This window comes from Prunus dulcis, chromosome 6 (assembly GCF_902201215.1).
Source record: "Prunus dulcis chromosome 6, ALMONDv2, whole genome shotgun sequence".
NCBI lineage: Eukaryota > Viridiplantae > Streptophyta > Magnoliopsida > Rosales > Rosaceae > Prunus > Prunus dulcis.
In genome coordinates, this window is record NC_047655.1 from 26,008,124 (window position 1) to 26,022,370 (window position 14,247).

General features: G+C 38.9%; 4 protein-coding genes across 5 annotated transcripts; 1 reads left to right on the forward strand and 3 right to left on the reverse strand.

Annotated features, from left to right (window-relative positions):
- The first annotated feature begins 418 nt into the window (after positions 1 to 418).
- LOC117632994 lies at positions 419 to 4,027 on the forward strand. Its single transcript, XM_034366651.1, has 8 exons — positions 419 to 908; positions 1,652 to 1,799; positions 2,190 to 2,340; positions 2,437 to 2,562; positions 2,653 to 2,733; positions 2,892 to 3,084; positions 3,173 to 3,443; positions 3,549 to 4,027. The coding sequence occupies exons 1-8, from the start codon at positions 711 to 713 to the stop codon at positions 3,797 to 3,799; spliced, it is 1,419 nt and encodes a 472-aa protein (XP_034222542.1). The 5' UTR covers positions 419 to 710; the 3' UTR covers positions 3,800 to 4,027.
- Positions 4,028 to 4,662: 635 nt separating this feature from the next.
- On the reverse strand, positions 4,663 to 6,911 carry LOC117631029 (serine/threonine-protein phosphatase PP1-like). The gene is made up of 3 exons (XM_034363947.1): positions 6,095 to 6,911; positions 5,328 to 5,887; positions 4,663 to 5,096 (listed from the first exon to the last, which is right to left on the reverse strand). The coding sequence occupies exons 1-3, from the start codon at positions 6,261 to 6,263 to the stop codon at positions 4,920 to 4,922; spliced, it is 906 nt and encodes a 301-aa protein (XP_034219838.1). The 5' UTR covers positions 6,264 to 6,911; the 3' UTR covers positions 4,663 to 4,919.
- A 102-nt stretch (positions 6,912 to 7,013) lies between these two features.
- On the reverse strand, positions 7,014 to 9,343 carry LOC117631028 (cell division control protein 2 homolog C). Its single transcript, XM_034363946.1, has 4 exons — positions 8,491 to 9,343; positions 8,310 to 8,379; positions 8,058 to 8,196; positions 7,014 to 7,380 (listed from the first exon to the last, which is right to left on the reverse strand). The coding sequence occupies exons 1-4, from the start codon at positions 9,101 to 9,103 to the stop codon at positions 7,288 to 7,290; spliced, it is 915 nt and encodes a 304-aa protein (XP_034219837.1). The 5' UTR covers positions 9,104 to 9,343; the 3' UTR covers positions 7,014 to 7,287.
- A 560-nt stretch (positions 9,344 to 9,903) lies between these two features.
- LOC117631026 (2,3-bisphosphoglycerate-independent phosphoglycerate mutase) lies at positions 9,904 to 14,011 on the reverse strand. 2 transcript variants are annotated; one of them, XM_034363944.1, is made up of 10 exons: positions 13,795 to 14,011; positions 13,438 to 13,617; positions 13,174 to 13,301; positions 12,858 to 13,008; positions 12,539 to 12,742; positions 11,632 to 12,056; positions 11,179 to 11,371; positions 10,959 to 11,054; positions 10,546 to 10,701; positions 9,904 to 10,338 (listed from the first exon to the last, which is right to left on the reverse strand). In XM_034363944.1, the coding sequence occupies exons 2-10, from the start codon at positions 13,597 to 13,599 to the stop codon at positions 10,174 to 10,176; spliced, it is 1,680 nt and encodes a 559-aa protein (XP_034219835.1). In that variant the 5' UTR covers positions 13,600 to 13,617; positions 13,795 to 14,011; the 3' UTR covers positions 9,904 to 10,173. The 2 variants fall into 2 exon arrangements, with proteins under 2 accessions (XP_034219835.1, XP_034219836.1); XM_034363945.1 differs by having other exon boundaries at positions 13,438 to 13,613; positions 13,795 to 13,913.
- Positions 14,012 to 14,247: the final 236 nt, after the last annotated feature.

The following is a 14,247-nucleotide window of genomic DNA, read 5'->3' on the forward strand; positions in this document are numbered from 1 at the left end:
CTTTCTGATTCGCGTACTTTACATCGAACACGAAACTTAGAACCTACTTCCTTACCCAACTCTTCTAATAGGCTAGAAGGCATCTTCTCCTACATTCATATGAAACACTTTCTGGAATATGATCTAATGCGTCTTAATTTATAATAAACAACTTGTAGAGAAAAAAAAAAAAAAAAAATTACTTCCTTGCTGGTATGTGATAATGTGAGAATAATAAACAACAAAATGGAGGAAAAGAATGAAAGTGGAATTTTACATTTGGCGGATTGGCAGATTGGCGGGCCACGTTCAAAATTTCGTAAAAACTGAAAATAGAAATTAATTAATTACGCATATCTGAAATAACATGCCTACATTTTCACCTGTTTATTTCTTAATGCTTATTTTATTCTGAATTTCATAAAGTATATATATGTCTATCTCTTTCTCTGTCTCTGTCTCTCCTCTCCATTGCTGGCTCTGACACTTTTTCAAGGGACATTCTTTTTCTCCTTCCTCTCCCAATTTCAACCCCACACCCAAACACCCACCAGCGCTCTCCAGGGAACCAAATTTCTGAAGATTAGGGTTCTGGAGGGCTTGTTGTGATCTAAAAGGGTTCCATTTAATCTAATAGAAACCATCACAAATTCATATACTGTATAATTTCAAATATATATATACATATGTGCGATATGCGTTTGTATGAAATCAGAATCTGAGAGTTGAGAATGGAAGTGGGAAGGAGGATATCGGCGAGTCCTCGGCCATGCTCGGGTCGCAGAATATTGGCGAAGAAGAAGAGGTCTCGCTCGGATGGGATTGTAAACAGCGTGAAGAAGCTTCAGAGGCGTGAGATTTCTTCAAAGCGTGATCGAGTTTTTGGACTCAGCAATGCCCAGGAGAGATTTCGCAACATGCATCTCAAGGTCTGGTTTTCATTTTCGTTGTATTTCTACTGATGTTCCATTGTTCGACCTCAGTTTTTCATATCTCGTATGTATCCAATGCAATTTCAATTTTTCAATCTCAAATCACTTTCTAGGTTTTGGAAGCATGCGGTTCTCATTGCATATCATAAATTTACTAAATTCATGTTGATTAGTTCTCTTTTTTTTTTTTTTACTTTCTGTTTTTTGGCAGTGCATGTATCATTTGAACTATTTGGCTGGGGCTACAACTTAGAAGAATTCTTATAAGAAAATTAAAATAATAATTTGAATTCTTTACTGACAATGTTTTTTTTTTTTTGTGGAATTGAAAACCCTAATTCTGGGCAGATGTTTTCATTTGAGAGATGTGTTGATCTGCTGTTTCCAACCTGAGTCATAGTTATCACCTTGGTTTATATACTTCTTCATTGCCTTGGGTTTGTGTGTTTAGATTCTGGTGAAGCTGGCCTTGGGTTAAACCTTGTGATCATATTAATTCCTTACTAAATTTTCCCCTGTGAGAACTTGCCAATGAGAATGAGAATTCATTAATTGTCTATTCCACGTATTACGGAGCATTAAGAAGCTCAAGTTATGACCCAGCAGTTTTTCTTTTATTGTTAAAACTGTAAAGCTGACATTCATGATAAACATTAGTTGTATCTGTCAAACATAACTAGGGGGATTATCAATGGCTGTATTTCTTTTTTTGATATCTAATTAGTTCATTTCTGATTCAGGAGGAATACGATACTCATGATCCCAAGGGGCATTCTTCCCCCATATTGTCTTTTCTGATGAAGAGGACAAGGGTTATTGAGATAGTTGCTGCACGTGACATCGTATTTGCTCTTGCACACTCGGGCGTTTGCGCAGCTTTTAGCAGAGGTAATAACATTCCTAACGGAAATAAATATCTTACCAAATGCATAACAATATGTTCTGTATATATTTTCCCAAGGTAGCAAATATTGCAATAGGTTAGGTTAGTCAATCATTTTTCAGTAATGATAAATCACAGGAATTGAAGGAGGAGATACACAATTAAATGGCAGAAGATCCGATTTGTAAAAATCATATTTAAAATGACTAGAAAAGTAGAAACAAGTCTGAATACAGTTTTATCATTATGAGAAAATCCAAAATCTGGACCCAACCAACCCATTAAGACCCAATCATGGGGAGAACCTACGTAAACCAGTTGATTAAACAAAATAGAAAAAAGCTTTCATCATGCCTGCATTCTTACCTATTCTCTGTTGGTTATTCATGTTGCAGAGAAAAATGAGAGGATATGTTTCTTGAATGTAAGCCCTGATGAAGTCATTCGGAGCTTGTTCTATAATAAGAACAACGATTCGCTCATCACAGTTTCGGTCTATGCCTCAGACAACTTCAGCTCTTTGAAATGCAGATCCACAAGGATTGAGTGGGTAGATCTTGCTTAACATTTATGTTTAGCTTTTTCAATGCCTTCATAGGTTATCTATTTCTTATGTTCGGGTATTGTCTATTCATTGGCTAGGTATATAAGGAGGGGCCAGCCAGATGCTGGATTCGCTCTTTTCGAATCTGAGTCTTTAAAGTGGCCTGGGTTTGTAGAGTTTGATGATGTTAATGGCAAGGTGCTAACATACTCTGCACAAGACAGGTATATTTCATTTTGTAGCATTTCTAATATACGATTATCAAATCCATTAAGATACTAACAGATTTCCCTTTTTGGGGGGTATTGAACCAGTATATACAAGGTATTTGACCTTAAGAACTATACCATGCTTTACTCTATATCAGACAAACATGTACAAGAAATCAAGATCAGGTATCTCTCCCTCTTCTTCCCCCCAATCTCTCGTTGAAACAGTTTGCTTGCTATCCATAGTTTGCTGTCTATGTCTCACAAAAACTAATATTTATGCTTAAGTCCTCAATGATTCTTCTGTATTCACCTTACCCCATCATTTCTATTGTTTGTAACAGTCCAGGCATCATGCTGTTGATTTTCAATAGAGCTAGTAGCCATGTTCCGCTGAAAATTCTATCAATAGAAGATGGCACAGTTCTCAAAGCCTTCAACCATCTACTTCATCGAAATAAGAAGGTCGACTTCATAGAACAATTCAATGAAAAGCTTCTCGTTAAGCAAGAAAATGAGAATCTTCAGATTCTTGATGTAAGTAAAGTATAGCTATTATGGCATAACGAGAGTTCTTTTGCAACCTTGGTTATTCATGCCTGAGAAACTTTTTAATTCTCTGTAGGTTCGAAATGCAGAGCTGATGGAAGTTAGCAGAACTGAGTTCATGACTCCATCAGCATTTATCTTTCTTTATGAGAACCAGCTATTCCTGACATTCAGAAATCGAAACGTGGCTGTCTGGAACTTTCGTGGAGAACTTGTGACTTCGTTTGAGGATCACTTGTTATGGCATCCTGACTGCAATACCAATAACATTTATATAACAAGTGATCAGGATCTTATCATATCTTACTGCAAGGCTGATTCGGATGACCATTGGATGGAAGCAAATGGTATTTCATTTGCATTCCAATCTCTCTGTACAGCAAGAAATTAGTAACTCTAGAAAATAGTGGAGGATATTATTTTGCATATAATATTATTTTTTTCTTTTGCAGCTGGATCTATTCATGTCAGCAATATCTTAACCGGGAAATGCCTGGCCAAAATAAATGCAGGCAATGGCGGTCCCAAGGTTGATGAGTGTGACAGCAGTGCCGGCTCCTCAAGCAAGCGAAGCAACTTATCTCTGGTGAGAAGCACCGTTGCCGGGGCCTTGGAAGACATAACTGCTCTTTTCTATGATGAAGAGCGGAATGAGATATATACTGGAAATAGGCATGGTCTTGTTCATGTGTGGTCAAACTGAAGTTGAGATCATTACTTTGTTTTGGAAGCTGCTCTTAGAGAAATAGTTTATTTTGGCAAGCCTTCGTGCATATGGGATATTACGGGTGCGTTGTATCATTAGATGACCTGGAAGTGCTCTTGCATTGTATCATAATATGATTTTTGAAATTGTTAATGTAGCTTTCTGTAGAGCTTAATTTTTTGGGGAATATAGGCAGGCTTTCTAAATTTTGCATCCCATTATCCATATTAAGATTTTTTAGAATCTCAATTACGAAAATGTACTTTTATGGATTGTTGACTGACGCCCAAAATGTCAATAATACCCTTTTTATGCTAAATAGGTGTCATGTCAAACTCTCATTCAAAATTTAAACCCTCCTCTGATGGTGTGTTTATGAGTCAAAAGTCCCACTCGATTGCTCCACCTCTCCACTTTACCTTTCTCATCTCAACGAAGGGAAGGAGGCTTGCATAAAAAGTAAAGTCTGGAGTGAAACAGAAGGCGAATGGCCATCGCTTTCAAAAAGCGAAAAACAAGTATCCACGTAACAATCATATTTACTTCAACTTGCAAAGTACGCATACGCGTAGTTGTCATTGAATTTTTGATTTGTTTGATTGAGGAGGACAAATGAAGATGCCGAAAACTAGGAGAATGAGGCATTTCAGCAACAATGCCAAAGTTGACGGACCTACTTGACGGCGATAACCTTGTCGGCATTCTTTCTGAACCGCCCGTAAAGTTGATTTTACAAATGAGCTTAAAGAAAACACGAACACATCCAGGAATAAATAAATAAATAAATAAAGAGAAAAAAGAAAAAAAGAAAAAAAAGAAAAAGAGGAACAAAAAAGATTAAGAAGCAAAACACCAGAAAGTTAAAAAGGAACTACTTGTTATGAGAATATAAGACATTTGTGTTCATGAATATGAGGGTTCATATACAGAGACAGCTTTTTAATGCTTCGCTTACAGGAAATATATGCAGCTGGAGAAAACATTGGCATATGATGCTGACTTTATACAAAACAAATGTGTAGCTGACATACAAATTTGCATTTCTACCACCATGGTTCATGCGTGCTTTCTCCATTCTTTTAAATGTCAACTCTTTACTCCCCGTTACTTTATAAAATTATTCTAGCTGGGGAGCTTTCCCTCTCCAGGGTTTGACTATCTGAAACGAGCAGAGCAAACTTGCATCCACATTCATCAAGGCACCTGCATTGTTGAACTCTCCACAATAGTTTGGTGCAGAGAATATGGTAACCAACTGCCTGTCTGCGAAGAATTCGTAACCATCTTCAACAACCTGTCAACCAAGGAGAGAAAACTAATTAGCCAAAGGATCAAAGATCACATTAGCAAATAGGTATTTTCACATATACTAAACGTGGATGGTAAATGTGGTGCATGTAACATAGCTCATTAGAAAAGAACGGTTACAAACTGGAAACTTTCTTAACTATCACCGCTTGTATACGATTATGTGTATCTCTCTAATTATGTGATTAAAACAAGATGATAAGAAAAAGATAGAGACCTGATGAGCCCGACATATGAGATCCAGATCATGTTTCATCAAGAACTCTGCCACCTTATCTGCCCCAAAGGTATAAGAAACACCCCTATCATTCTCACCCCACCCTTTAATGTCCCTATCTGGATCCGACCAAAGTAGGTCACACAAGAGCCCTTGGTCGGGCACATCAATCGGCCTTTCAATGGCTCTGAGTTGCTCCAAGTTGTTCAGCTCAGGAGAAAGGCCTCCATGCATGCAGAAGATCTTGTCATCGATGACTGCAGCCACAGGCAAACAGTTAAAGGAGTCGGTGAAAATCTTCCATAGCCGGACACTGAAGCGGCGTTTACACTCATCATAGAATCCATAGATTCTGTTGATGGATGCACACTCATGGTTCCCTCGGAGGAGGAAGAAGTTATCAGGGAACTTGACTTTGTATGCAAGGAGAAGGCATATGGTCTCTATGCTCTGTTTTCCTCTGTCTACATAGTCTCCAAGGAACACGTAGTTGGCATCTGGTGGGAATCCGCCATATTCGAACAGTCGCAACAGGTCTGGATATTGCCCATGTATATCACCTGCAACCCCAAAACAATATCATCTCATTGCTTCCATAACATAGAACATAGAAGAAATAGGCATAGGAGGATAAATTATGCTCTGTTTTCATTGGAGCCACCCAACTCAAGTAATTTTTTTTTGGTTTTGGACAATGATGTACACAAAAAGGCTTCTTCTTATGAGATTTTAATTAGAATTTAAGTACTAATTGAAATTTTGCGTACCGCAAACATTGATGGGAGCTTCCAACTCAAGAAGATTAGGCTGCCTGAGAAAGACTTCTTTTGCAGTTATGCAAAGTTGTCGAATTTCGGACTCGATTAGCTGAATCCTTTTACCTCTGTTGATCCTTGCTTCCAACAGTCTCTCTATCAGCGCATCTAATCCTTCCATTCCCCTACCTTCCCTATCCAACTCCTATCTTTTTTTCTATTTGTTTTTATGATTGATCCTATAACACCTAAACTAGAATTCCATGTATAACTTGTTTATTAATGTTAAAGAAAAGGAAAAAACCCCCACACAGAACCTGATCACAATGGAGATAGAAGGAATGATCAGAAAAACAAAGTATAGGAAGAGAGAGAGAGATTGCAAAAGAATCGGTGGAGTGAGTTATATTTGGTGGGATTTTATTATTAATGTTTTTTGTATTTTTAATCAAAGGAGGTCAGAGGATGCCAACTTGTTCTTTTTTGGGTTTGTGAGTTGTGACATGAACCTTATTTTTTTATGGTTGTGATGTTGAGAGGTTCACACCCTTTGCCAACAAATTAGAAGAAGAAACAAGCACCCCACCATTTCCCCGACTTAGATGGGCTGCTCCACGTAAAAGGGGATAGTTATATGCTATAAATGATTTGCTCATAATCTGGTAGGTTCGTTATATCTTATCAACTACCTTCTCTGGTTTAGTTTAGTCTGTAAGTTGTGGCTATAAATTATAATGCCTGACCAAATCATGCAAAACATCATATCATATTTTGTAAATGGAGAAGAACCCATGTTTCAGATAGACCAGAAGGTCTGGTCCAGAACGACCCTGAACTAATTTTCCCCTTTTTTCACAGAAGCAATTTTCATGGGTCAAAATCAAATCACATGGCTAACAACAAGCACACAACACACGGCACTTCCTTCTACTGATTCATGATCCAACAAAGAAGCTAAATATTATAAAACCATACTTCAAATGATAAGTTGTCTAACAAGGATAATAATCATATTGTGATATACAAAGATGGAAAGCATAATAATAGGAGGCTTTGAAATCACCAAGATGATGACAGCTGCTGACTTGACCAAACAGCAGGTGCAAAAAGGCAGCCCTAAATTCATCACTTCCTAGAAAATGCCATATTCCTTCCGGGAGAAAGCACTTCATTCGTAGCATCTTTGTGCTCACAAGTGAAAAACTTCAGAATTGAGACTTATCAAGGCTGTCGAAATAGGGATGGTCAAGAGCGGCTTTGGCTGAGATTCTCTCGGCTGGATCATATTTAAGCATTTTCTGCAGAGACCAAAATCAAGGCACTCTTAGAATAACCAGAGTAATAAAGAGGCAATTAGAAGTACTAATAAAACAACCAGCACCAGTCTAATATCTCAACTGATAAACTTGTACTTAGCCAATGACAACACATTTGCTAAAACAGGTTCTGCTCATTCATCACATGACTACATTGTAATGGTTCTGCTTTCACACTTGGCAGGCACTCAACAGTCAGGCCAATTATGTTACTATTTAATTCATCAGGCATCAATTCAGCCATAAAAAGCGAGTCCACTTAACGAACATGTAACGGACCAAATAACCATGACACAACAAACCCTAAAATCCGAACCGATATTGCAAACTGAAAATAACCATGGAGACTGTCTTCTTGAAGAAAAAAAAACAGACTGGGTATTACGAGATACTTATATGATGAATAGATGGACCAATAAAAAACACAACGAAGAGATATGTATTGGCAAGCAGAATGAGTAGATCAGCATATATAAGCCCACATGGAATTTGGCAAACAAATGAACTACATTTGTCAAATCATGTACATATTTGCACATGGCAAAAAATGCCAAATTCCTTAATGCAAATATGAATCACAAACCAAACAGTTACAGGGTTGAAGAACACTGTTCAGAAGACAAGGTAATTTCAGCTTTAAGCACTCGAAGAAAACTTACTTCTAGGAGGTCAACTCCATCAGGCCCCAAAGCAGGAACAGCACGAGCCAAGTTTTGAGGCTGCCACTGTGGATACACATGCCAATCTCGCAGAGCATTAACTCCTGGCCATTGCTTGTCTGTTGGTGTTCCTAGCAGCCTACACATATATAGTAATACTAGCAAGTAAAATTTTTGCTTTTCCGTTTCCGCAGGCCCAGAAAATAAATTCAAATCAAAATGCGAAATTGAGCGGGGAAATAAAACAAGCACCTGAAAATGTGAAGCAGCTGCTGGAACTCAGAGTCTCCTGGGAACAGAGCCTGCCTCCTCACCATCTCGGCTGCAATTCAAGAATCAAATAGAAGCATAATCAATCAAATAACTAGTAATTAATTGACGCATTAAATCCAAACGAAATTGAGAAATCGTGAGAGTGAGAAGAATTGAGTACCGAAGATACATCCGACGGACCACATGTCTACGCCGGTGGAGTAGTGAGTCGAACCAAGCAGAACTTCCGGTGCTCTGTACCAGAGAGTAACAATCTCGTGCGTGTAACTCTTGAGAGGTACAGTGAAAGCGCGGCCGAGTCCAAGATCTGCGATCTTCAAAATCCCTCTTTCCTTGTCCAGAAGCAGATTCTGGGGCTTCAGATCGCGGTGGAGGACGCCATGGGAGTGACAGTGGGCCACCCCCTTGCACAGTTGGTAGAGGAAGCTCTGGACCATCGACGGCGCCAAGGGCCTCGGACTAGGACCTTTCCGGTGAGAATCGATGAACTTCTTGAGATCGGTGTCGAGGTACTCGAAGACGAGGTAGAGGACGGGCTTGCCTTCCTTGCTGTCGACGTGCTCAACGCAGAGAAGCCGTACGATGTAGAGCGACTGAGAGAGCATTTGCAGAAGAGAGACCTCGCGGAGCGCGGTGGGAGGGACGCCTTCTTCGTCCATCTCCAGACGCGTCTTCTTCAGCGCGACCAATTGGCCTGTGGCCTTGTCCTTGGCCTTATAGACCTTGCCGTACGTGCCTTCACCTACCTTCTCCAGCTTCTCGTATTTCTCCATTTCTGAGACGTCAAATCAAAACCCTAGAAATTTTGAATTTCTGGTCTCCCTCTTCTTCTGGATCGAACCGTCCACTCTCTCTCTTGTGGTTGGATTTTTAAATTTAAAGGCGGAGGAGGCGGAAGGAGCGCATAGGTGCTGCCCAACGGAACGGGAAGGAGAGGGCAGCACGTGTCCCGCGCTTGCCTTCACGTTCCAAATTTGAATTCAGTTGCCCTCCTTCCCCCCCTCGCTTTTCCAATATATTTGTTTCCATTTTATGTGATCAGAAAATCACAACGAAGAGATACGTGAACATTTCTTAATCGAAAATATTTCTGTGTGCCTGTCTATTTTGTATATAAAAAGAAAAAATCTTACATTTTTAACTCGGAATTGATACTTTGGTGTTTTATTTATTATTTACCTACTTGATATTACTAAATTTGATCATCACCAAATGATATGACAAGCAACATAATAATGGTATATCAATGCTAAAATAAAACCCACCATATCAACTGGAATTCAAATTAAATTAGTAAAAACTTGCCGAATGATGTAACAGTATTTAATCTCCATTTGTTAGAGAAGTCGAGTTTACGGTATTTAATCTCCACTTTTATTAGAGGAGCCGAGTTTACAAGTTCAAAAGGACTCGGAGTTTATGAGTTCAAAGCTCATGAATGAATGACAATGTTGTACAGAAACAATCGGCTTTAAGACCCTGTTATATCTAATAATTTAGTCCTCATATCAACGTCATTACTATTAATTAAGATTTTCTCGGAACTTCCGACTGTTAAAAAAGAAATAGACAATTTATGAACGAAATTATTCATCTGGGAATTAAAACTTCAATCCAAGAAACGTTATTAAAAACACCGCCACGATAGGTGATAAAAGCATGAAACAGCAAAAATCCATTTTCATCTTTCTTGTGCTGCTGTGAGCATGCATGGTTTTATAACTTATTTAACAAAATAACAGGCTGTAATAGCAACTGAAATCGACAGCCTCTTTGCATGACATTGTAACCTAAGTCAAAATTTAGGAAATAATAGATTTAACCCTCTCCTCTATCATGCTGCCTAGTTATCAACAACTTCAATGAGTGTCGTCTCATAGTCGGCAGGAGCTTCAAATCCATGCAGATTCATCACGGTTGCAGCGACATTGGCCAGCCCACCATTGGGAACATCCTTGCGGAACTGGACGCCAGGTGCCAGTCCAGGACCACCAATTGCAATTGGAACCTTAATCAAGAAAAACCAAGACAATCAATCAATGAGAACCCGTGGAAGTAACAGTGTTCAATTTCGATGATTCTGAATGATCAAATGCACCAAAGGACTACTGTTTCCTGGCATAAAAGGGACGACTACGAAAGGCCATGATACATGCCAAACTACCATTTCATATGCATTTGTTATAAATATGCAAAAGGTAGTCAGAGAACTTACTGGCTGAAGAGTGTGGGAGGTAAGAATTTGAATGTTGCCATTCTTGTCAAGAAGAGGTTGCCCTTTCTTGTTTCTCTTCACCATATCCTCAGCGTTACCGTGATCTGCAGTAACGACATAAATTCCACCCACTTGCTCTATTGCATCAATAATTATCTGCAATCAGACAATAGCATCTACAGTAAGGAGACCTAAACCCTTTACAGACAGTCAAGGGGAACAAGTTCAAGAAACAATTTGGGGACACAGCAATAACTAGCTTTCACAAGTAAAGATCTTGTTAAGAAATCAAACATTTCTTTTCGTTTTTAACTTGATATAAATGCAACGCATTGGATATAGTATCTTATTTCATAATTCCTTTTCGTTCAAATTTGATTTCAAACTCTTACAAAAAGCTATAGCCACCATACCTTGACAGCTTCATCAGCAGCCTTGCAAGCAACTACTGTGGCCTCAATGTCACCAGTATGCCCCACCATGTCACTATTTGGTAGGTTAACACGTACCTAAAGAAAAAACAAAACACATTGTTTAAATGTGAAACATGTTTCTTTTTTTTCTTTTTTTTTATAAAGATAACAAAAATCTAATATAGATTCTTAGATATCACATGATCGGTCTATTTATTACCTGCTCAAATTTCTTACTAAGAATAGCATCCCTCGCCTTTTCGGCAATCTCCACTGCCTTCATTTTTGGCTGGACGTTGAATGTGATTCCACTATCACTTGGAATTTCCACATACTCCTCCATTTGAGGGTTAAAATACCCAGAACGATTCCCATTCCAGAAGAAAGTGACATGGCCAAATTTAACAGTCTCGCTGCACATTCAAATATTTGGAAGGAAAGAAAAGGGTCATAATAGTAGGAAGCCTAAAATTCAAACATGAAAAGAAAATTCTGATATGAGCATATTGGTCAAAATCAATTATTCTCCCAACCCCAGATTTGGCATAGCGTCAAAAACAATTTTGGAAAAGACAAATCGACAAACACAAAGAAACCTAGCACTTGACAGCAACACAGATAATTAACTGGGTAACAAATGCTACAGATAATTAACTTCATAACAAAAACTCACCTGCAGGCAAAAGTACGGACACCATTGTACGTTAGATATTCACCAGATGTTCTGTCTATCTCTGGAGGTTCTACAAGGTATTTGCTTGGAAGCTTCAGCTCACCATCATACTGCAGCATCCCAGCATAACGGATTTTAGGGAATCGAACTCTATCAAATTTGTCAAAATCAGCATACTCGAGTGCCTTGGCAATCATAACCATACGGTCTGCGCGGAAGTTGAATGTAACAACAGCATCACCATCCACTATTGGGCCCACAGGCTTTCCGTTCTCATCAACAATAACGAAGGGAGGTAGATACTGGTCACTAGTGTTTGGTTCCTGTCTCAACGTCTTGATAGCTTCAACAGCATTCTTAAATTTGTGGGGAGCTTCACCTAGAACCTGGGCATCCCATCCTCGTTTTACAACTCCCCAGTCATTCTACAAAATACCAATCATCCATACAAATTAACAATTTGATAATGAATGGAAGAATTCAGGGGTCAAGTAAACAGAGATGATCCACAGTTAACTGAGGACAACCTTAAACTAAATATAGGGAAATACAAAGTATGTATGAACATTTTACTTAAGAAACCCTGATAATTCTGGAAACACATATAAAACAAGCAAATGAAAACATTAACAAACCCCCTTCTTACAGACATAAAAGAGGGGCAGAATTCCATAAGCATTGGGATGCAGATCATGAAATTCACAACATTTCAATTATTCACATCCCAAGTTCCAACTTATGAATAAGGTCTTATCTATGCCTATAAAGCAACCATTTTGGTTAAAAGAAATGTCTTCTAAACATACAGTAATCCGTAAAAATACACACAATGGGCAAAACTTCAAAAAGAAATTGTAATCATCATGCATTTAGAAAGACCTTTAAGAGTTCACTCTACTCAATATACCTCATAACGATCCATGGTGACGTACATGCGACCACCACCAGACGCAATTTGTGCATCCACACCTTTCTCACGCAATTGCGCAAGGTAATTTTCAAGTGTTTCCGCAAATCCCACACTTGAGCCATCCAAAACATCACGGCCGTCAGTGAGAATATGAACACGGATCCTTTTAGCACCGCGCTCACTAGCTCCTTTAACCAACAACTACACCAATAGAGAAAGACACGAACAGAATATAAGATAAAAGAAGAGGAAAGCTGAAAGTTGAAAACCCAAACCCAGACAAAGGCAAAAACAGCCCAGAGCCTAGAAAACTCACTAGCAGTTGATCTAGCCGAGAATGGACTCCACCATCACTCAATAAACCAATGAGATGCAATGTGTTAGTAGGAAAAGATTCCTTAATGTACTTGAAACCTTCTCCTTCATAAAGTTTCCCAGTCTCAAGGGCACTGTCAACAAGCTTTGCACTATATTCATTCAAAAACGAATATAATTATTTTGTGACCACATAAACTCTAATCATTCGTATATCATAGTATAACATAACTACAAAGACAAGAAACCCAACAAAACACATATAAAAAATAACACAAAGAACGTAAAAGAAATTGAAGGGCAAGTCTGAAACTTACCCCTGGGCAAAAATACGCCCGGCACCGAGAGCGTTGTGGCCGACTTCACTGTTGCCCATATCATCCTCTGTAGGAAGGCCCACAGCAGTTCCATGAGCTCTCACTAGCCTCCATCTTTCAGGAGCACCCTGTCACAACATCAAACATACATACACACACTCAATATGAATCAAATCCTTCCATTCAACAACAAATATCTAAGATTTAACAAAACCATATAGCAATCCAAATTCCAAAACTCAGATCTGAAGAAACAGGAAATACCTTCTTAAATGAATCCATGACGGGGGTCTCAGCGACATGGATGCAGTTGTACTGATCGGGATTAGCTTCGCCCCAGCCATCCAAAACTATGAGCCCAATGGTCTTCCCCTTTGGAAGCTTTGGGTGATCCGCCAATTTCCAATTGAAACCTGAGGTCCCCATTTTTCTCTTTTCTTCTATCTTTCACACAAAAACACAAAACCCAAATCAAGACCCAGTTGCCCACCAATTTTATAAACCAAACAAATCACACTCAGACAGTCACATACTGATAATACAAACAAATCCATAAACAAACAGAAAAAAGACAAATAAAAATCCAAATGGTCGTGAAAATATCGAAGCCAAAAGCCATACCTCAAGAGTCACAAGACCAAAGTGGTGTGTGGAAGAGAATAGTTGAAGAAGGCAGAAACAACTACAATGCTCCAAAAGCCCGCTATATATAACCAAACTGCTTTCTTCCCACGGTTTTAGACTTAAACGCAAGTCTGATGCCGTAGATTTATTTTTATTTCTATTTCCTTCTTAGGGTACCACTTGGCGTGGGGGCAAAGCCCAGGGGTTTTTCAATCCAGTGCTTTTCGGTCTACGATATTAAAGTAATATCACACGATCCAAAAGTTACACGTGGCGTATATGGATTGAAATCTGTCTATCTTGGACGAAGCAGAAACCACGTGACGTCAAAACCAGCGGCATGCTAATGCACGTGATATATGTAACCAAAAAAGTAACGCAAAGCGGCGACTGATGTCTACCTACCGTTTTGGGGGTTTCTGGTGGCGTTCGGCGAAAGTCGGTTCGAAT

What these genes read in the sequence shown, in the direction of transcription:
- LOC117631029 (XM_034363947.1), bottom strand. Translation starts at nt 6,263, where the DNA reads ATGGAAGGATTAGATGCGCTGATAGAGAGACTGTTGGAAGCAAGGATC. An exon ending in AGCTCCCATCAATGTTTGCG is followed by an intron (nt 5,888 to 6,094) that starts GTACGCAAAATT and finishes TTGGGGTTGCAG; the next exon opens with GTGATATACATGGGCAATAT. An exon ending in TCATATGTCGGGCTCATCAG is followed by an intron (nt 5,097 to 5,327) that starts GTCTCTATCTTT and finishes CTTGGTTGACAG; the next exon opens with GTTGTTGAAGATGGTTACGA.
- LOC117632994 (XM_034366651.1), top strand. Translation starts at nt 711, where the DNA reads ATGGAAGTGGGAAGGAGGATATCGGCGAGTCCTCGGCCATGCTCGGGT. An exon ending in TTCGCAACATGCATCTCAAG is followed by an intron (nt 909 to 1,651) that starts GTCTGGTTTTCA and finishes TTTCTGATTCAG; the next exon opens with GAGGAATACGATACTCATGA. An exon ending in AGAATCTTCAGATTCTTGAT is followed by an intron (nt 3,085 to 3,172) that starts GTAAGTAAAGTA and finishes AATTCTCTGTAG; the next exon opens with GTTCGAAATGCAGAGCTGAT.
- LOC117631026 (XM_034363944.1), bottom strand. Translation starts at nt 13,599, where the DNA reads ATGGGGACCTCAGGTTTCAATTGGAAATTGGCGGATCACCCAAAGCTT. An exon ending in TCATGGATTCATTTAAGAAG is followed by an intron (nt 13,302 to 13,437) that starts GTATTTCCTGTT and finishes ATGTTGTGACAG; the next exon opens with GGTGCTCCTGAAAGATGGAG. An exon ending in GTCCGTACTTTTGCCTGCAG is followed by an intron (nt 11,372 to 11,631) that starts GTGAGTTTTTGT and finishes TTGAATGTGCAG; the next exon opens with CGAGACTGTTAAATTTGGCC.
- LOC117631028 (XM_034363946.1), bottom strand. Translation starts at nt 9,103, where the DNA reads ATGGAGAAATACGAGAAGCTGGAGAAGGTAGGTGAAGGCACGTACGGC. An exon ending in GTCCGTCGGATGTATCTTCG is followed by an intron (nt 8,380 to 8,490) that starts GTACTCAATTCT and finishes CTTGAATTGCAG; the next exon opens with CCGAGATGGTGAGGAGGCAG. An exon ending in ATGGAGTTGACCTCCTAGAA is followed by an intron (nt 7,381 to 8,057) that starts GTAAGTTTTCTT and finishes TGGTCTCTGCAG; the next exon opens with AAAATGCTTAAATATGATCC.